Genomic DNA, 21,511 nt, shown 5'->3' with positions numbered 1-21,511 from the left:
TTGTATAAAACTGTATATAGGAAAAGCTGTTTTCTGATGTATAGTAAAGATGATTACGGGGAATTTGATATCTCCTTCCTTTGTTGGTAGAGATATGTGGGACCTAAGTCTATCAAGTGCTGTTGGGCAATGCCAGTCACTGGCCTTTAAATTAAATGTAGCTGAATAGAGGGAAATGGGGTAAATGAAGTATAATTGTAGGTGCAGTGCTCCCTGCTTTGCATTTCAGCAATGATAATCCCTAGCCCTTATATTGGAATTCTTTTCATCTTCAAAGACACTCCTTAATTTTTTTAAGACACCCCCTGGGTATTTTTTGAAGATTCTACGGAAGGTGTTCATCCCAAACTGGAACATAAAATGTTTGTTCTTTTTTTTAATAGAGAAAATGTATTTACTTTAACAAATGCTTTGTATCTTGTCTTCAAACAGAGAAAAATGGCCAGTAGCTGTGAGAGCAAATGGACATCTCCTTCTCAATTCTGAAAAGGTATAGTGAGGCTTCATGTATGAGATGGTTTTTGTGGTTGTCAAAATAGGCACTTGCCAGCCAGATTGGAAAAATCCTTCTTGGAATTTAAGAGGAGGAAATAGTAAAATTTTTCTTCATTGGTGCCCTCCAGCTTTTCATTCATCAGAGGTAAAGACCTGCCTTTCCTCCAAGTCTATCTAACACTTTTCTAAGTTACCTCTTGTATAGCTTCACCAGTTTAGTAAAGATGTCGGTGCATTTCTGTTAAGTTTTAGGGTAGTTTTTTTACTAAATTTTAGCTTTGTTAAGCATTGGAGTAGATGCAGTGAGAGGAAGAAGTTTGTGCCAATAACTTGCTAATGTATGCAAGTTCTGAAACTGAATTTAATTAAAAGTGCCTGAACATAGGAATTAGGCCTTGGAGACTGTCTAATATAAAGCAAAAAAACCTCACCAGAGTCCATGAAAAATCAATGCAGGATAAGCTGAAAACGCCAGTTTTGAAGTAGTATTTAAGTTTATTTTAGATAATTTCTGAAATTAAGTTTTGGTACTGGTTTTCCCATTTTTCAAAGCCTGACCAAGTCTGGGGTGGAACCCAAATGTTGCAGAAGGCAGCTACCATTTCCTTGTAGCTGTGGTGTATATGGACCTTAGTAGTAACAAGGTGTGCAAGTGTCAAGACAAGTTCAACATTCAGGAGTTAGATGAGTGCTTGCAAAGTTTAGTCTGCTTTTGCTGAGATGTAGTTCAGATTTAGCAAATTGTTTGTGCTATGATTCATGAGAAAATACTTTCTCAATGGTTTGCCCAAACCCTTGTTGCACCCGTCTTGCTTATCCAACAACAAAATGGATGTGTGAGAAAATAAAGGCTCTTCTATTTCTTTCAGATGTCTAAATCTACAGGCAACTTTCTTACCCTAACTCAAGCTGTTGACAAGTTTTCTGCAGATGGTAAGTATGTTCTGACCTGCATCTGGCTTTCAATTATGCCAAAATGACTAAAATTATGTTCTGCTCTCAAAGGAGCAGTGGGTTTATTGGAGTACTGAATTGCAATAAATCTACTGCTTACCACCTGTTCTTGTTTGAAAAGCTGAACTCTGTTTAGAAAATTGGAATGCGTGTTAGCACAACACCTGTTTCAACCAAGAACTGCTCCTGGTATTGAGACCTAGAGGGGTGCCTATTTCATTCTTCCACATTTGCTTAAGAGATCAAAACATAAGACATACTGTTGATGCAATGGTGTGTATACATGCATGCTGATGTTTCTTTTTGCATGCTCTTGTTTTTGGACAGTGATTTTGGTAGTCTCTTGGTTCTTGGTGTCTGTCTGGTTTCCTTCCCAAGGAGAGCAGTGTACCTCTCCTGGGTAAGGTGCATCCTTTGTGAGACATCTCTTTCTAGTTGGCCAGGCAGTTTGTAAATTTACTTTACATTTTATTAACTCTTAATGAAAACTTAGTTGTAATTCATTTTGACTCCCATGCCTTCTGCATCTATGTCTACCAGATAATTGCATGCCAGCTGTGTTAGCTGATCCAGTTTCTTTCAGGCATGCGTTTAGCCTTGGCTGATGCTGGAGACACTGTTGAAGATGCCAACTTTGTGGAAGCCATGGCAGATGCTGGTATTCTTCGTCTCTACACATGGGTGGAGTGGGTAAAGGAGATGATCGCAAACAGAGACAGTCTAAGAAGTGGTCCTGCCAACACCTTCAATGACAGAGTCTTTGCCAGGTACTGTACAAAAGCTAATAATACAGTTTGGTTCATTTTTTTTTTCTTGCAAGGAGTATCTCTGTAGTTATTTTTCTTTCCTACAAATTAATGAATTCCATAAAACAAAACATGTTACATAATAGGCTATAGGATCGTGCTGCACTGGTGACATTGATAGTGTTTTACACAATGTTGCCATTATGTGGGGTAGACTATGCAATATTGATATTTTCACTTCCCTTCCCTCCCTAGTGAAATGAGCGCAGGCATAGTGAAGACAGATCAAAATTATGAGAAGATGATGTTTAAGGAAGCTCTGAAAACTGGCTTCTTTGAATTTCAGGTAGGAGGTCTCTTTTTAGGTGTAAGAAACTAACACTTGGTATTTGTTACTCTCTGGATTTCTTTTGATCCTGATGTCTCTGATCCTTAATTATACAGCTGAATTGGAATCAGAATTGTGCCAAGAAACAAGAGTACTTTAATGGAATAAATCTGAGATTATGAAGGTCTGCTTGTGTCATTTTACAAAGGTCCAGAGGAGGACAACTGTGATGCTGCAAATAGTCCTGATATCTAATATGGGCAAAAAATGGCTTAAAAAAAAGACACTACTAAAAAGAGTGCTTCCTTTCTTTAGCCCCTTTGTAATAAGGAACTCTTTGTAAGAAATCCAGATAATACGTCAACAAAATTGTTTGAAAGCAGAGTGCTTTTTGATATACCATAAACCATGTCTCCGGAATGTCTGCTGAACGATGCCACTTCACTTAATGAATTACAGAGACTCCTTTATGTGGCTTCTTTATGGTATTCAGGAATATGATTAAGTAGGCTGAATTATATGTATAATGATAGATCATATTCATTGCCTTTTTCTTAGTACTTACTAGTAACTTTATGCAAGCTGTTCAGGGTGATAGTACCTGATACACAGTTGTGGATACTTTTGTCTTTTATGTCTGTGCCAATAAACACTTTTTTTTTAAAGTACCATATTAATGCAAGAAATCAAATGGCCAACTGACAAATTCACACTCAGGTGCTTCAGGAAAATACAGTTCTTGTAATAATCCATTATTGAGTTCTAAGATGCTTACATTCTAAAGGCATATTAGAGCAAAGGATTGTGTGTGTTTTCTACTAAGTGTTTCTCCATGGCAGTTGGAATGTGTTAATGATGGTTGCATTGGCTGTGTTTCAGGCAGCGAAAGATAAATATCGTGAGCTGGCGATAGAAGGAATGCACAGAGAGCTGGTGTTTAAGTTTATTGAAGTTCAGACTTTGCTGTTGGCTCCTATCTGTCCCCACTTATGTGAGCACATCTGGTCACTGCTGGGAAAGGTACTAATGTTTCAGCTTTGTCACTTGATTCGGATCTAAGTTTTTTACTGATTTTTAGTAAGGCTTCTATCAGGCTTATGTATCTATTTCATATGCAAGTAGAAGAAATGTATGTCTTATAATATGAAGAGCCATAGTGACTTATTGTCCATAGGACAGTGAACATACAATTAGCCTGTTACTGTGGTGATACATGCAGCTTTAATACAAGTCACTTCAGTTGTGATCTAAAATTAACCCAAATTATTGCATTATTCCTACACTTATGCATGAAACTTAGTTGTTTTTTTTTTTTAAGTGCCTTGTGCTTGTAGATGAAGTTATGTAGCTATATGGCAGGTGTAATTGTATCTATAGTCCTTAACACACTTGCAAATAAGTGCTTGTTGGCTGTATACTTACTCCTTTACAACCTAGTTACAGGTGGGTGCTCCTTGAGGTTCAAACTGTCTAAACTTCAGTTTCCGGTCAAGCTATAATGGATTGAAAACCTACCAGATACTAATGTGTTTTCATCTCAGTGCATGTCACTTCTTCCTTTCTTCAAAGCCCGATTCCATCATGAGAGCCTCGTGGCCAATAGCAGGTCCTGTGGATGAGGTATTAATTCGCTCTTCTCAGTACCTCATGGAAGCAGCTCATGACCTCCGACTCCGTCTCAAGAACTACATGGCACCTGTGAAAGGAAAGGTGAAGTGTACTAGGTCATCTTTTTAAGCGTGTGTACTTGATGATTCTGTATTGCCTCATGACTCCTTCCTAATTTTTTTCTTTGTTTCCTTAGAAAAGTACTAAAGAACCTCCCCAGAAGCCTTCTCACTGTACCATCTATGTGGCAAAGAACTACCCGCCTTGGCAGCACACCACCTTATCAGTTCTGCGCAAGCACTATGAGGTGGTCATCCTTTCATGTTTCTTTGGGCTGCTTACCTGCTTTTTTGTGGGTTCTTTTTTTCTATCTATAAAAAGCTTATAAGCTGTAATTTGTTACTGAATTATTTAAATATAAAGCAAGATAGTTTTAATTTTCTTTATGCTTTTACAACTGTCCAATAAATTTTGGTGCTTAATGAAATGTCCCAAGGAATGTCATTGATTTGACAGCATAATTTCATTGTTTTTTGGCAATCTTGAGTAAAAAGTGGCTCGTGTTCTGGTTTTTTTTTTTCATTTGTAAGTGGTTAGCTTTTAAAATGTTCTTCTTCCCAAGTATATTTCTGAGGAAACATTGTTGACTGTCAGATTAATGCTGTCTTACTATGCAAGTGGGCTTAGAAGCATTGTTTCGGTCCTTAAATAGGTGTGTGCCATTCAGTGATGTTACAAGAAATGCATTGAAATGGAATACATCAGTCATAAGTAGAAGAAATAAGCTTTTCTGAAAGCAGAAGAATCTGCTTCTGAGATGGGGAAACTGACAAGAGTGGCTTTTGGCATCTTGATGAACCATCCTTCTCAGCTTGAGCAAATCAGTATTGTAGCTGACAGATTAGAGAGCCATGACTATTCCAACTTGTATTGAGATAAAGCAATATTCCTCATGTGAAATTTGTTTTTGGGGTATTAAACTTTGGGCATTCTATACGCTTTTTTCTGCATCAGCGTTAAAAATCTGCTGTTTGGTCTGATGCACTAAACAGGATTGTTGCAAATATCTAAATTTTGAATGTAAAACCCAAACAATTCAGGAGACTAGCACTTAAATGTGCTTGTGATAAGGCTTAAATGTGGATTTAAAATGCATTCTAGTAGAAAATTTAAGTATATTAATACGTAGTCACCAGAAAGAATAAAGAAAATGCAGAATAATACTGAGTTGCCTCAATGGCAGTAGTTATCTGGGTTTCTTTTGTCAAAGTTTTAAAATTTTACTTTTAAAATGTTTCAAATGGATGAGAAAATTATATGTGGAATCAATGATGGTGACAAACCTAGTTGGTATTTAAGGGAAAGCACAAAGCGTATATGATATTAAAGGGCAAGTTTTTTTTAATGATACTTACACTTCTTAATGGATGTGCATCAATGTTTAGGTCAGTGGAGGTCAGCTGCCAGATAATAAAGTAATTGCCAGTGAGCTTAACACCTTGCCAGAGCTCAAGAAGTATATGAAGAAGGTTATGCCTTTTGTTGCCATGATTAAGGTAAGTAAGTGTCAGAGGGACAGTTCTTATATAGAAAAAGCTTTTGTGAATGAAACATGTTGCTCAAAGGCAATGATAATCTGTAACTTGGTGCATGGGTATTGTTGTTTCCTTTATTTCATTCCTGGATCTCCTTCCTACTAACATTTGACTTCAGTCCTGGCCCTTGCTTATTTCGCATCTTCATGTTTTTGTTTATAAAGTTCTTTGATGTTGCTGGAAGAAAGATGTAATAAAAATGTCTCTGTGAATTAGCCAAGGTGGACTAATGGTCTAGTTGAGGCTTGTGTATTTTGCAGGTTGTATAATCTGTGCTTCAAATATACATAGATTCTTCTACATTTGAAACTCACCATATTTGACTTTTCCAGTTTTTTGTGCTGAAATGAGAATAAGGTGTTGCTCTAGAGACATCAAAATGCTTAACATTTGGAAGTTAAGAACAAGCTTAGAGATAATTGATTGCCTACATTCAAGGAAGGAAAAAAGGGACTGTTCTGAGCCCTGAATGGAATTACAATTTGTGTATCATTCTTATGTTTTTATCACTAATATTCTGGTATTTCATTGTTATTTTCCCAGAGTTATGCAAGCCTATGAAAATCTTGGCTTGCATTTTTTTTTTAAGAAACTTTTTTGTGCTTGCTGTTGTAGATAAAAATTCAATACTGCAACTAGATAAGTCCAAGAAGCAAAGAATAAGCAGAATTTTAAATTAAAAAAAAAAAGGGGGGGGCCATGGGAAGCAGAGTAGGGTTTTTAAAGCCTTTTGACTTCCACTCATGATCTGTAGAAGTTGAGATGGATTAGTAATGGAAAAAATCTTAATGAGTGTAAAAATACTACTTTTTCTTCTTAATCTTTAGCTTGATTTTTAAAATGCTTGTAATAATGTCTTCTATTTGTAAGCTTTGCAATGTTTTATAAATGGAGGTGCTCTTTTGCCCTCTCTTTAGGGTTACTCTAATTATTCCTTTTCATGGTAGCTCAGAAGCCTTCAGAGGAACAGAGAGCTCACAAAGCAGCTGTGAAGCTTCCTGTATAAGTTTGCAAAGAAATGTAGTGATGCGTTAGATCAACTGATACAGTTGAAAAAGGTCAGACAAGCTTTCAGTCCTACAAGTGTATTAGGTCTGAAACATCCCTGCTTTTTGATGTCCTTAGTCTGGCAATAGTTAGTGATCCTGGTGCACGCGGGGAATGGGTTGGCATGCTGAGGCTTACCTGGTAATTGATTCTTTCACTTTTAAAGAGCAGTAAGAAATTTCACATAAAGATGTAGAAACATCTGAGCTCAGACTCCCTAGATCAGTATGTTTTTCTCTGAAACCAGTTATTCAGCAATTCCAGTGTACAAGGAGCATTTCTGCTTGTGCTTCCTATTCGTCAAAGGAGGGCTTAAATGTTGAAGAAACTTTGTGATTTACAAAGGGAAGCAATTCAGTGTTAATGTAGGGAATCTTTCACATTAAACTGACAAGGAAACCAGGAAACCACAACCATGCTGAGTCTGACAAAGCACAGCTTCAAAGGAAACAGCTGGCTCAGCATATGAAAGCAGGAAAGGGACAGATTAAATTCCAAAGAGGAAGTTCTGTTTTGGTAAAAAAAAATTCACGTGGTTTTTATATTGCCTTTAATACTTTGTCTCTTGTGACTGTTGCTGTTGGCTTTCTGGACTAATTAAGTTACTTTTATGTTAACACATAAAGTAGTTGTTATTTCCCTGCAGAGAACTTGTTTTACGACTGCTGTGAACATGTCCAGTTGTTGTATGCTTGTCCTTTTATTTTAAACTAGGTCATAAGACTGAATTTCCTGCTGTGAAATACCACTGAAATGCTGACTTATTTTGCAAATTCTCAACCTGCACATTAAGTGGGGATTATAAATAACTGAATGTCAAACACCTTCTCAATTTTATATTAAAAATGTGTTCTAATTGCTCTTACTCCTCCCATCAGTGTCACTAACTCCCTGTAGAAGAAACCCTGTTACAAGAAAATTATTGCTCCTACGTTAGCATGTTGTGCCAGCAGAGAGCTCTCATAGTTAAAAGCCTATTGTTTTCATGACTAATGTAGACAGTTTGCTATTTGGAAGCATCATTTTACTTGCACAGTTTAGAGGGTTTTAAGCCTTTTTTTTTCTTTTTTTTTCCTCCTCTGAAAGGAAAATCTGGAGAAGAATGGTTCACGTGTTCTTGATCTGGAACTGGAATTTGATGAACGTGCAGTGCTTATGGAGAATATTGTCTATTTGACAAATTCCCTGGAGGTTGGTACATAGTTGGCATATTTATTCCTTGGTTTTTATTGGAATAGCTGGAGGACCAGCCTGTCCTAAGGCTCTAAGCCTGTTTACATTAACTTCTGAGTGTACGTTGCTCAAGTAATTGTTTTTTATCAACTTTCTGTATTTCAACCTTGCTGTTTAAATTTGTCAAATGTAGGTGTATAAATCTGTTAAATATAGGCATGAGACCTGGTGGTAGGTGTGTAGTATACAAACATGTTCCCACAAAACAGAGGTGGTTTTTACTGCAGGACTGGTTGTATCTGTGATAGTGAAGTCCAGTGATGCTTTTGAAGAGATGTTTTTATCTGAGCCCACTGGTATCTTACATTTTTTTCAGCAGAAGAAATGAGAAGGAGGTGTTTCAAGGCATTACTAGCAAGAATGATCAGAGTCCTTAGACTTCTATCCTTGGACTCATACAATAGCATGTTAACTTAGCAGATTACCTTGCCCTCTTCAAGGAGCAAGTTATGGGCAGGGCTTTTAAAACTATGGTATGTAGTAAGATGGATACCAGTCTAGCAGGAGTTACGCTGCTTCATATGATAACCAGAATTTAGTTCAATAGGCAATATGTTAATGAGGGGACAGCTCAGTCAGGTTTTGTTTTTAAAACAACCAACCAACCTCCAAAAACCCAAACCAACCCCACCAACCCCCAAAAAACAAAACCAAAAGCAACTGTTTCAAGAATTAGAAAATATATACATATATTACAAAACTTAATTTTGTAACCTGTACAGTATGAAACAAATGTGGCTTTATTGGACTTGTCCCACATCAGAGCGAAGTCAAGAGCGAGCAACAACTTTTATTTTAAAATATCTGTAAGTCTGCAAAACCCACTGAACTGGGAGATCGAGCAGTTAAATAGTGGATCTTTCATGTGGGAGAATCTAGAAAAACTTGAGAACTGGGCTATCAAATCTCCTGAAGTTTCACAGGAGTTCTCAAGTTCTGTACCAGGGCAGAATTACCCCATATTACTGTATAAGTTGGTGCTGGCTGGCCATCAGCTCTGCTACAAAGGACTTTGGGGTTACTGTGGGGTTGTCAAGATTAATGTAAACATAACGTGAATGTGCTGTCACTGCAAATGAGCCACGCTGCCTGTAGACCTACATTAGAAGGCGTTACCTATACAGGATGTGATTTGGCAAGTCAAGGGAAGTCATCCCTCTCCACCCAGCTCTGCTGAGCCCAAATTTGGCCACATGTCAGTGTTGTGCCCCTTTCTCATCCTCCCCCACTCCACACTCCCAGTTTAAAAAGGCTTTGAGGACTTGTGGCTGTTGAGCAGAGGGCTATCAAGACGTCTGGGGGGAGCCTACCCTAGTGCATGACCTACAGCGAGAGGCTGAAGGAGGTGGGCTAAGATCTCGGAGAAATCTTCCGCCCCTTAAGAGAGTTAAAGGTGATAAAGCCAACCGCTTTCCTGGTGGTGAGCTGATAGTCAAACAAGGGACAGTAACCAGGAGTTACTGCTGGAGTTGCAACTTGTGAGGCTGACATGGGACATGAGGAGAAGGCAGCAGTGTAGCCTTGGAACAGCTGACCTGGAGAGGCTGGGCTGTCTGTGGGGGATCTCTGTCCTTGGAGGCTGACTAGTTGGCACTAGTCCACTTCAAACAAGGAGTAGGTGACCCTCAGAGGTCCCTTCCAAACAATAGTTTGTGATTTTAGGTGTGCTATTGTTGCCTTATGTCAATGCACATTTACTTTCCACTTTACTATGTGAACAGTTCTTTGATAGGCCGGGTAACTCCTGTTGTTCCCTCCAAAACAATTAAACTCCTGTTTATTCCTTCCCCCCCTTTTTTTTCTTTTTACAGCTGGATCACATTGAAGTGAAGTTTGCTTCTGAAGCAGAAGATAAAATAAAAGAAGACTGCTGTCCTGGAAAACCATTTTCCATATTCAGAACTGAGGTAAAATCAGAAATTCAGATATTGGAAGTCTGAAAACTTAATTTTAAAAAACCCAGACAAAAGCAAATATGCCATTTAAAAACTTTAATCTGATGTGAACGCTGGATTTATTTTGCCTTTGTTTGTACAGACCCCTAAATGTGACTAGGATTGTACCTTAGCTTTAAGGCTCTTCCAGTCAGCACAATTTAATTATTTGACCTGAAGACTGTTAAAAATAAGCGACCTGAGCATTTACGTACTCTTGTACTTCTTTCAGCCATATGCCTTGACTACTGCTGTTTAGATAAGGTAGATTGTATTCTGCTTAAAACACAGGCCAAAAAATAAAGAATTGAGATGGTCTTCTACAAGTATGGCTGAACTTCACTTCACCAGTGTTATTTGGAAATTGTAGTGTTGCTTATTATACTTGTTTCAAAGTATTACAAATTTCCATGTGAAACTTTATGTTACTTGTTTGCTGAATCCTGAAGTGTTTTTTAATACTTCCTGTGTTTATCCGTTATTTATAACGGGTTAATAAATTCCATTCACTTGCATAAAATAAAACCTTTCAAAAGTATTCCTACAGCTGTCATGGAGTCTTGGAAGAATTAGTGAGTAATGTGTAAGATTAGTGAAACTCTACAACAGTGGTATCATGTATGAATGTTTCTAGCTCTGCACTTTTCAACAGTAAAAATCTCATGGATTTCCCTAAATGTGTCCTAAAAACTTGTGCATACTCTGGCTTATGTTTTGAAGAGCTGGGCGGGTGCTTGTGTTCTGCCACTGGCAGTCAGTGTTTCTAAATGAAGTTTATCCATCCAGAGTATTTGGTGATAGAAGATGTTTATTTGTTTTAGTTTCATGTTTCCTCTGAGGTTTGGATCACAAATATGGATTCTCCTTTAAAGTTTGTCTTAACTTTCTTACAGCCCGGTGTGTCTGTATTTTTGGTGAACCCTCAACCATCTAATGGCCACTTCTCTACAAAAATTGAAATCAGGCAAGGAGACAATAGAGAGACAGTTATCAGGCGCTTAATGAAGATGGACAGGGGAATCAAAGGTAAAATACTAGCACAGATGTACAGCTATCACATGCTGATTAGATTAACATTCCCAGGAGAGAAGTGGAAACAGAAAGCTGCTGAAGTTTGTGCTGCTGTAGTAGATGCTTAGAAAGGAGCAAGAAGCTTTGTGTTTGAGTGAACAAGAAAAGAGGTAACATGCAAATAAGCAGGCTTTTCTACGGGTTTTCCTCATTAGTCTTGTTCTGCCACTGGTACACCGAAACCTAGTTCCAACCAGAGATGAATATGGATGATATTTCCCCTTGTGCTTTGAATTTCCAAGAAAAAGTGTTAGTTCCATAACTGGTTATAGGCAGGTTCTGCCGCTTCTATGGAGCCCAGGGCTGAAAAAAAATTTACCAGATTTATTTTTCTATTTGGCCTAAGGTGGATTAATTTAACAGTTGCTATGTTGGCTCCTCGTAATTTCTGTCCTGGTTCATAGTGGAAAACTGTTCACCTAAAATTTGGATTACTGAAGAATTGCTCAATACCCTATCAATTACCATTGTTTATGGCAAACTCGAACTAGCAGCCTCTGTGGGAAGTAGTTTAATACTCCTTTTGAGTTCTCTGAGCTGTTTCTTCCCTCTCTACCCTTGTATTCTTTATGCCCTAATACTTGATTTTAGCTGTTAAATGTTGAACTCTGCAGTCAGAAGAGACACAGTAAGTACTGGAAGAATTTCTTTGAGAGCACTCAGTCCACTGACAATAGTGGATTCTGGTGTGAAAGTATTAGGACAAAAACATTTCATCACTGGTGAACCTGACTTTGCATTTAAGCTGTTGTAACAGTACCTATTCTGTCCTCTGGTGTTAGCTGTTTGCCAGTAGTGGAGACCCAAGCGAAAGTGGCTGGTGAGCCAGAACTTGCTGCTGCATCTGACAGCATCATCACTGCTCACTTACCAGAAGTTGGTGTCTCAGTGGTGGTGCAGTGATGGCTCTGGTAAAGGTCTCCAGGCAGAGCTTGGGAGCGCTGCTTTTCCTATGGCATATTTACTTGGAGCATGTTGAGTGCTCTGAAGTGGCTGGTGTACTGTAGTTTAGGAACCTGAATTCCATCAGAGCTAAAAAATCCAGCTCTATGGAGGTTCCTTTTTTTGGTAAAAAATCCTGATTGCTGCCAATAATTACTTTGTCTCTTCTTGCTGCATTACTTTCTAAATAGTTTTGTCTAGTAACTTAATGCAGGGCTTTTCTGCTGCCACGTAAGTTCTTGAGGTGTTGTGCACTAAGACAGAAGAGGAGAGATGCTGTTTTCATCTTTGTCACTGTCTCACTGTGGGGCACTGAGAAAATCTTGGCCCCTTTCCTGTTTTTGCCTTGTTGCAGTTGGAATAAAGGCTGTTTCTTAGGAGTGCTACTGTGGTCAGTTTAAATGTTTGTGGTATCTTGACTGTCTAAAGGTGGTCTTTGTAAGTAGCAGTATTTCAGGGGGGTGCTCTTGAGTTTTCTTGGAAATAAGTAATATTTTTCCTAGCCTACTTGTTGATAATTTTAGTATTCCTCCACTTATCCACCTGCTTGGAAATATATTTTAGGAAAACACAGAATAGCATGATAAAATCTCATGTCAGACATTGTTGAAACAAGCATTAAGTTTCTGGCTCGTGTAATGACTGAAAATAGCTTTCTTAAAGGAACAGCAGCTGTGTTTTTGTTGAAGAATGCAGGAATTAAGAATCAAACAAATCTGAAGCACTGTGAGCTGGGTATGAAAGGAAAACTGGACCTCATCCAAAAGCTTGTGACAGCAGAGTAATTTTTTCTTTCTTTATCTTTCAGCAGCTTGTGTTTATATTAATCTTTATCTGTAGAACAAAGACAACTACATACTGATGATGGTGCACTCAGAGAGAAATATATGATAAAGTACATTGCAAAATATAGGCAGGGGGAAGTGCACTGTATACATAGTAGGTGTGTATGCATATCTACTGGCCTTCTGCTAAGTGGATATTTTGAAATGATTGAAAACAAGTGATATTCAACAGTGACTTTCTCACTCTGTTTTTTCCAGAAGGTGTCACTGTTCTGTTGGTGCACAAGGGCTAGAAGGTTGTACTTGGAGGAAGGCTTGGCTTGAAAGATCCCAGGCTTCCTTGAGATTTTTCTTGGTCTGCTTAGCAGTCTTTTATTAGTGTGCATTTTAACAGGAAATTGAGTTTAAAACAACTCTCACCTTCCCAGTTCTCCCAGTCTCTGAAGTTCATTCTTCAGAAAATGATACCATGACTGTTCAGTTACTCATAGCTGTCCCAAAGTCAGATATGGCAAAGTTAGTGCTTAGATTGCGGTATTGGGAGTTGGTATTTCTGTGTGGTTTATCCCCATTTCTGCTGGTAGCTTGGTGTATAACCACTGAATGACATCTTTGCAGTGGGTGTAAATCTTAACATGAATGTTATTCCTGAGAGAATGTATTTCCTTGGAGCAGATACAGAAGTACTGTTTTGATTAATTCAGTTGATACTACAGCTTGTGTGTAGATCTTGTAGCCTAACTAGCCAGTCTCTTCACTGCAGATCTCTCTAAAGTGAAGTTGATGAGGTTTGATGATCCTGTGCTTGGGCCCCGCCGTGTTCCAGTCCTTGGCAAAGAAGAAGCAGAGAAAACGCCTATTCTGGAGCAAGCCATCTTCCACATTGACCTGGACGAGAAACACGTTCACATTACTGAGAATGGCTTGACAAAGGACATTGGTGACACAATTGTTTATCTAGTTCATTAAACTGGCATGTACCTGGCTTGATCCATGGAGAAAGTTCATAGAGTGACTTTGAAAGCATCTGTAATGGAAAAAGATGAGAATTTGTTCTATAAAACAAAAGCCCACCCAAACCAACCTAATTTTGCATGCAAGTTCACCCCTACTCTTTTAAACGTGGATATAATAAAATTATTTTCCTCTGGCCCTTTGGCTTTTCTTGAAAAGAAGTGGTTATCCTGAACATTAACATGGCGAATCTTCTTTTCAGCTATGGCAGGTGTTTTCAGAAGTAAACTAGAGTACCACACTAAGAATACCTCTCCTTCCTAAATAGGCTAGGATCTGGCTAGAGAAATTGGTTGTGAATCTTCTGTAATAGAGGGGAAAAAGTTGCTGGCACACTTTTGTGTCTTACTTTTCAATGACCCAGGTGACTGAACACCATTAGGGTACTGTTACACAGACTACCAGTTCAAAAGTAATTTGATGCTGAAGAACTCTTAAGAAAGGGTTAAATATGAAAGTTTCCATGCTTCTCAGCTCTTAAAACATGAGTGTCTGTAGCAAACACTGTTAAAGACTGACTTTTCCTTTCTTATTCTTTCATAAAACTATTCATAAATCTATTTTAAGTAGAAAGGTTAAGTCTTCTTTTCATAGATTTTAAATGGTGATGTTTTTTGGTAATTTCAGGACTATTGCAGGCTGCTTTCTCCCTTTTTTGAGTTATGAATCATCACATACAGCTTCAGGACTTGTGCCTGCAAATTCATGAAGATGGCTGGTGACAAACACCATACTTTGTTGTGCACCATTGCTCTTTGGCAGTTTCACAGTTCTTGATGCTCCATATGGCTTAACATTTGAACTTCCTCTAATAATATGTTACAGTGTGGGAGGAAAGAGCAGTGCAAGAGCCAAAGACTGCTGTACTGAGAGCACCAAGCACTGCTGAGTGTGCCGTTTTCTGCCCCTCCCTTTATTATTCCTTTGAAAAGGCAGGTTTTGTTTGTGGTTATACAGATGCAATATGAGATTTCCTTTGCTATTGCTTCTCTGCAGTCCCGCTAAGCAAATACTCATGTGGTTCTCTAAATGGGTTTGCATATCAAGGGAGAAAAGGTGATTCCATAGTCTAAGGCAGTCCCTGGGTGCTGGAGATTGGCAGGTGGAAGGGTCGAGGCTAAATACTCCTGCTGCTGCAGGGTCTTGGGAGAAAAACTTTGCCAGCCCTAGCCCTGATGGGCCTTTTAAGTTGCTGGAATACCGACAGGCAAGAGGAATGTCTGTGGTGGGCAGAGGTGTCTGCTTGCTTGTTCAGGTGAGCTGGTCCCTTGGTACACTGGACTGGTAAGCAGCTGGCACTGCCTTCCCAGTGGAGCCTCTGGGAGAGAAGAGCCCTGGCCACATCATGGCCATGGGGAGCTGGAGCCGTGGGGACCCAGCTGCAGCGGTGTGCTTGTCACATCCCTTCACCACTGCAGCTGGGACTTGGTTCTTTGCTAAAGGTTTACTTCTGTGTAGTCTTGAGTGAATTCCCTTCCAAACTGGAAATATAAACCCCAGCACACACATCCAGTGTCACTTCTCATATGTGGCTGTTTTCATTAGGTGTTTGGAGCTCATTTTCAGAGCATGATGGTGAGATGCCTGTGCTAGTGCTGCTCTGGCACATGCCTTTGAGAACTGCATTTTTCTGTTCAGTATGTGGCTGTTTCACACCAGGTATCATCTCTGGATTTCTTGCTCTGTAACAGTTGCTTTCCAGTACAAAGGGTTGAAAGTGAGACAGGTCCCAGGCTGCCCCAGCACCTCCCTAACAGCAGCCAGGCGGTAGGAAAACAAGGTATTTCAGCATTGCGATTGCGGAGCCTCCTGAGCGTCTGTTGTTGCAGGGACAGGAACCTGATCTGAACTCTGCACTCAGTGGAGGAGGAATTGCAGCCACCAGAGAGGAATGTTTAAATACCCTCTGTGCTGGGAGACTTTCATACCCAACTCTGTTGTGGGTAAGCGTGTAAACACTGTGACAGTGTGACACAATGCCTTGGGTCAGTGTGAGGAGAGGGATTTAAAGTCTGACAAAGATTCCAGTGGTGAGGGGTCAATGTGTTCACAAAACCAGGGGGCTCAAATATTGCTCTTGTTCAGCTGCCTCCCTCTGAGCAAATTTGGCTCGAAGGCTGCAAGCAGAAATCTCTTACAGAAGACAAGAAGAGGGATTGGGGGTTTCCAGATAGGCTGAGGCGGGTGCAAGATTTGCTCTGTTGTCTTCGGATGAGAACTCTGACACTGGATATGGGATAGCAGAGGCAATGCGTTGTGGAACTGGAACCCTTGTACTGCCCCTTGTAACTTGTCCATGGATGTTCTTCCCATGTATGTGCATTTTGATTGCCAGTGCTCCACGAAGACCAGCTGAGGATCGGGTGAAGCGAGCTGATCAGAAAACTTCCCTTAATTTCCTTGTACAAAAGCACCTTTATTAGTTCCAAGAAGCAGGGATTACAGCAATAAAAATCTAATATATTGACAAAGCAGCAGCCAGATAATCTTAGCAGGTAAAAATTTAAGTTTTAGAACAATAAATATTGCTTCCTTATTCTTTCATAATCTGTTTGGGTTTTTTTTTTTTTTTTTCCTTTCAGGAGCTGTCCAGAGAGCAAAGACTTACCCACAGATGTTTGGGAGAGCTGGTCTGTAAAGTGTGTTTGTATGTGGTTGGGTTTTTTTTTCTGCCATGAGGGGCAAGTTAATCAATGGTGGTATTTCTTACAGTCTCAGTGTTCAAGTGAATCAGCCAAACTGATTGTTAATGAGCAAGACAGAGCTTTTTTTTTTTATGATGATGGTTTGTTGGCTTCCAGGAGATGTCACTGCTACGCTGGTTCTTGTGCTTTTTTTCCCAATAAGAGCTAGTAACAGGATAAAGAGGCTTTCTTGGTACTAGATTTCCCACATTATTAATAAAATTCTGGCCTTCGTAGTCTTCATGTTATGATTTTGGTTAGAGAAAGCTGGAAAGGGAACCTTTTTTCTTCTTTTTAACTGAGCCAGTTTTTGAAGTACATAAATTCGCAGCCATAAAGAACAGGGTTATTGCTTTTATTTCCCAGCTCTTCCAGTTCCCTGCTGTAGCGCCATAGGATATTTCCTTGGCTTTCTGTGCCCTTCAGTTTTCCTCTCTTCAGGAGAATGCATGGATACTTTTCTCTGAAAAGTTGTGAGGCATAAATAACTTTTCTTTCAGAAGGAAGTTAAAATAATTTGGAAAATTTCAGAGGAACAGCAAGTGCCACCAGCTGCATCACCTGATGCCATGCCAAGCTGGACAAAGTCTGGCACTGCAGAGCCGTGTCAGCAGTGGGAAAATCAGCTCCAGACAGAAAGCAGACTTATTTCTCTCTACAGATGTTTTCCAGAGTGAAAGGGCTACATCTCTGTGATGCTGTTCTGCTGCCCATCTCGGCACATGCAAGAGAAGTGGCAGGTTTAGATGGAGTTGTCTCCTCTATGTGTCCAGCCAGGAGTTGCTCACATCATGAAGGAGGCAGCAATGGGCGACCAAGGCACCGTGAAACCTGTTCCTTCTCTGTGTCTGTTCTGCAGGTACTTGATAAATTTGTTTCATTTTAAAAATAAAACAGAAAACCCCTGGTGAGTTAAATCTCCCCTGGCACTAGCAAAATGCTGGGCCTACTTTTCACACACTGGCGGGGTTTGGGTTTGTTGTGTTTTAGCAAGGAAAGCTCTATAGGAGGAACATGCTCTTGACTGCCTTGCAGACATGCTAAAGCTGCACTTAACTTCTTGTCAACTGGATTTGGCTCTGTCCTTCAAACCTGATTCAATTGAATGCTTTAATTTGAGAGCCTGCTGCTGCCTGGGGCTTGGGGAATAGGGGGGCGAGGAGTGGTCCCGGCAGTTGGGAGCTGGTATGACATCAGGGTGCAGAGTGTGGTGATGTCACCTGTTCCGTGTGCTGGGGCTGCTCCCAGGCATCTGTTTCCACACCTGGCTGGAAGTCATTGCTCCGCTGACGGGATGAATGTCTCTGAGGTCCTGTTGCCATTTCTTCTTTCCTGGGTAATGCCTGAGGACGGGACTTCTTTTCTTTCTGGTCTCATGTAAGGAGCAAAGTTAGGAGTCCCATCCTCGGTTAACGTTATAAATAATCTGGTATATAAAAAAAAGTAAATCTATATAGAAGCCATATAGCTGATGAGAAATGAATGCTCGCTGTTACATATTACATCGTAAAATACCTCTCTGCAGTGAGACTTGGGGAGGGCTTCTTTTACTCAGGAATTCAGTTCAAAGCAGTTTATTAATCCCTCCAGGCTTTGCAGGCAGAAGAGAGAATTATTGACTCTGTGGCACCAGCAAAGTATCCAGAATCTATATTTTGTTTAAAGCAGAAACAGTTATTCGTCAACAGTGCCTTATTGTGTCAGAAGGATTGCATGACCTTTGGTGAATTATTTTCTGCTGAAGTGGGGAGCGGCAGAAATCATCATGCAAGAGCTGGAGATGCACATTGGCTGCTGAGCTGGAGGGAACAGCTGCTGGTGAGGTTGGTTCAGAATGGTTTTTTTTAATATTTGTAACATACTGTCGAAGGATCACCATTGGTATTGATTGGTTCTTGAACTGTCTGCGTGGCAGTGGTAAACCTTCGTACTGTGGCAGAGCTGGGCTGTGGGCTCCATCTGCTTCATGTGAAGGGACTGGAGGTGTCCGCAGCCTCGCCTTCCCGCCCTGTCCCATCCCTGTGCGGCCCCCACTGCCCCCCATCCTGGCACATGGGCAGTGCACTGGGCTGCTGGGGCTCAGGAGCCCAGTGAGAGAGTGATGTCACCAGCACCTGACAAAAACCTTCCACCCTGGAAAAATCGGTATTGGCCCTTGAAGCTACTTCCAGTAAAATCGTGATGCATGTGTTATGTTATCAGAAGGACTGGAGGGCTGGAGATCTTATTGCAGCACGGCTTTTAGCATCCACATGGTAATTTGTGGTGACGCTGCGAGATGCTGAAGTCTTCATGGGTATTGTAATTTGCTCTGGAAGCACTCACGCCTTTCGATAGATGTGGAGGGCAGTAGAGATCGGTGGTAGAGATGAGTGTGGAGCTCAGTGGCAAGGAGATGCAGGAGCAAGCAGATCCTTGAAAGGGAACTGGTATAAAGTAAAGCAAAATGGTAGCACTAGTCCCATGAATCTTCTTTCCTCCTCCACAAGGTCACTCCAAATACACAGAGTGTGTGTATCATTAAAAATAGACAGGATCTTTTAATTTTGTGTGCTCTTGTTCCTTTCTCCAGTGCACAGCAAAGCGCCAGGGGAGCCCATGACGAGCCAGCCAGTGTGGCCGTCACTGCTGCTGCGGGGGCTGGACCACTGGCCTCTTCGATGTCTGCCGCAGCAAGGCAATTTGTATGAGTTTGCGTGGCTGCTTCTTACTCCCTGAATGCCTCTGTAGTTCCCACAGCAAAGAGACACTGAGTTAACAGCAAGCTTGAACCCGTTCCTGTTGCCTGTCCTACCCGTGGTGCCCAGTCACCAGCTGCTGCATGGGGTGACCCAGGAGGGGCTGGACAGTGTCTGCCGCAGCCTCCCTGCAAACCATCAGCGTGGCCCTGTGTGTTTTGGGGGTCTGCGATGCCTCCCACTGCCCTCACCTGTGGGCAAAGGCTCCGGCAACGAAGTGCAGCTACCTGCAATGCAGGTGCCCTGGCCAGGTACCCAAGCACGGCTAAAAGCTGCGAGGAGGTAGATCTGTGTTTTATCTGTGGCATAAAAGGGGTTCAGTTGTTGCTCCTCTGATCTTTAAGCAGTGGCTGGTAGAGTAATTTCTGATCCATTAAGCAGAGATATGTGTCTAACAGGAAGAATTTTTATTTCTTTTGATGTTTTATTTCTTTAGTAGCAGATTGGGTTTTTGCATCGTTTTTTCTCTTTATTTGGGCGGGGGTCACATCACTTTCTTCCAGGTTTCTTTTATGTCTTTCATAATGTGTGAGGAGGAAAAAATCATCACCACTAATTTGCATTATGGACGTGAGTTAGATTCAAAGGCGCAGAGCACTACTTCTGAAAATAGTTTTGTTCTGACACCACTCTAAAAGCTGGGCTACTTATTTGATGGAGGGAGGTTTATAATGCTCCTTGGCTGAATACATGGGAGATGGGGTCTTCTGGACCCAAAACAACTGAGGGGGCGAAGCAGCCGGGGCTGGTGCAGTGGCAGCGCTGGGGCTGGAGGGTCTGCAGGGAGCCCAGCAGTGCCGGGAGCCTTGGACCCTGCTCTGGGCAGCGGTTTCTGCCTCACACTTTTCCCTGCTCCAGGGTCTTCTGTAGAGAAAGCAAACCCAGGGTTTTGATCGGTTTGCTTTTTTTGGTTTCTGTTTTGGCTGGATCAACTGGGTCATGAGAAAGTGCTGCAAGTGCTAATTAAAACTGGGGGCACAGCTCTGACCTACAAACATCCACTCCACGCAGCCTGAAGTATCCTTGTACAACCCGAAGTACCCTCCTTCAGGGAGTTTGGTTCTCTTGCTGTGCCAGCTGCTCTCACAGGTACAAATCAGGCAGTCCGCTCATCATGGAGCGGTGGGAGGGCTGAGAGCTTCTTATTTCCCAGCTTTTGGCATTTTTAAAGAACTCACTTAAATACTGTATGGGTTTCATAAACAGGGACTTACCAATGAGTTTAACAGAACAGGAAGCATTATGTTTTTATAATAATAGTACATTGTTTAAAGTACTGTTACTATTGTTATAAAACAGATTTAAACAATGTGATTCCATAGCAAAGGTCCAAGAGCTTTGGTTCTGCTGGAGATGGTGTGTTGTGCTGGGTGTATTTACCCTGAATTGCAAACAAAAGGCAACGCAAATTAATTGCAACAGGCTGCAATAGCAAAGCGCTATTGAATTTAGTTCAGGCAATAGCAGTGAGAGAGAAAGCTGAATACCCAGATGGGAGCCAGCACTGCCCTCCTGGGTACTCTGAGGATTGTGCACTTAGTACTTTTTTCTCCTTTGTTTCTGCTGGAACAATGTTTCACAGACTTTGAAGTGTGTCTTCACTGCTGTTGGGGGTATAGCTAGCAAAGGCTTTTCGTTCTTCCAGTTAATAGCACCAGTTCAGCAGGCAGAGGAGATGACACCTGGACCCCATGTGTGGTGAGGCTCAGTCCAGTGTTGGAGCTAGCATTTGCCGTAAATACAGGGAATTTGTTGGAATTGAAGTAAGGTTTTGAAATACACAGAGCAGTTAGAAAACATCCCCCTTTTCCTCTGGTGTAAATCTGTTGGGGATCTGAGAACTTCAGCTGCGATTTTTCTTGTCCAGCAGCCCTAAGAATTTTGGGACATGCAATGTGCAGAATTATTACACAAACGTGCTTGCCCCACTGCTGGAGCTGGGCTGCACTGCTCAGCCCCTCCTCGGCTGTGGGTGCTGGCGGTGCCCTGGGTGGTCCATGCCTGGGGCACAGCACGGCCCAGCGCTATGGGCAGTGCGGGTGCCTCCCCCGCGGGCTGAGCCAGGGAGAGATGCCACAGGCGGGCCAGTCTCTGCAGGGGGGAGAGCTCTTCCCTCATGGGGGGGTTCGGTCAGGGCACCCATCGCCCGCAGCTGCCCCATCTCCCAGAGATGCTGCTGCAGCTCGGTGCCTGCAGCCAGCATCAGTGTACCGGAGCGCAGCGCTGAAAAGTGATCTCGTTAAAATGATGCAAAAGTGAAAAGTAAATCTGGGGGTCAGTCCCAGAGAAAACAGATCCCACCCACTCCCCCCCCCCCCCCCCCCCCCCCCGAGGTGT

The 21,511-nt window shown here is 41.4% G+C and overlaps 1 protein-coding gene across 2 annotated transcripts in view; it reads left to right on the top strand.

The window, feature by feature from the left end:
* LARS1 (leucyl-tRNA synthetase 1) overlaps positions 1-13,890 on the top strand; it is a 349,414-nt gene extending 335,524 nt beyond the window's left edge. For both annotated transcript variants that reach the window (XM_069773113.1, XM_069773114.1), the window contains exons 21-32: positions 433-490; positions 1,365-1,428; positions 2,033-2,216; positions 2,451-2,541; positions 3,403-3,543; positions 4,093-4,233; positions 4,328-4,438; positions 5,577-5,687; positions 7,860-7,964; positions 9,818-9,913; positions 10,834-10,966; positions 13,502-13,890. In XM_069773113.1, coding sequence (XP_069629214.1) covers positions 433-490; positions 1,365-1,428; positions 2,033-2,216; positions 2,451-2,541; positions 3,403-3,543; positions 4,093-4,233; positions 4,328-4,438; positions 5,577-5,687; positions 7,860-7,964; positions 9,818-9,913; positions 10,834-10,966; positions 13,502-13,707 — 1,441 coding nt within the window. In that variant the 3' untranslated portion in view covers positions 13,708-13,890. The remainder of the gene's footprint in view (positions 1-432; positions 491-1,364; positions 1,429-2,032; positions 2,217-2,450; positions 2,542-3,402; positions 3,544-4,092; positions 4,234-4,327; positions 4,439-5,576; positions 5,688-7,859; positions 7,965-9,817; positions 9,914-10,833; positions 10,967-13,501) is intronic.
* Positions 13,891-21,511: the final 7,621 nt, after the last annotated feature.

Source organism: Haliaeetus albicilla, chromosome 27, assembly GCF_947461875.1.
Source record: "Haliaeetus albicilla chromosome 27, bHalAlb1.1, whole genome shotgun sequence".
In the NCBI taxonomy this organism is placed as follows: domain Eukaryota; kingdom Metazoa; phylum Chordata; class Aves; order Accipitriformes; family Accipitridae; genus Haliaeetus; species Haliaeetus albicilla.
Note: the sequence above shows the minus strand (reverse complement) of the source record. Positions and strands in the feature narration are given on the sequence as shown.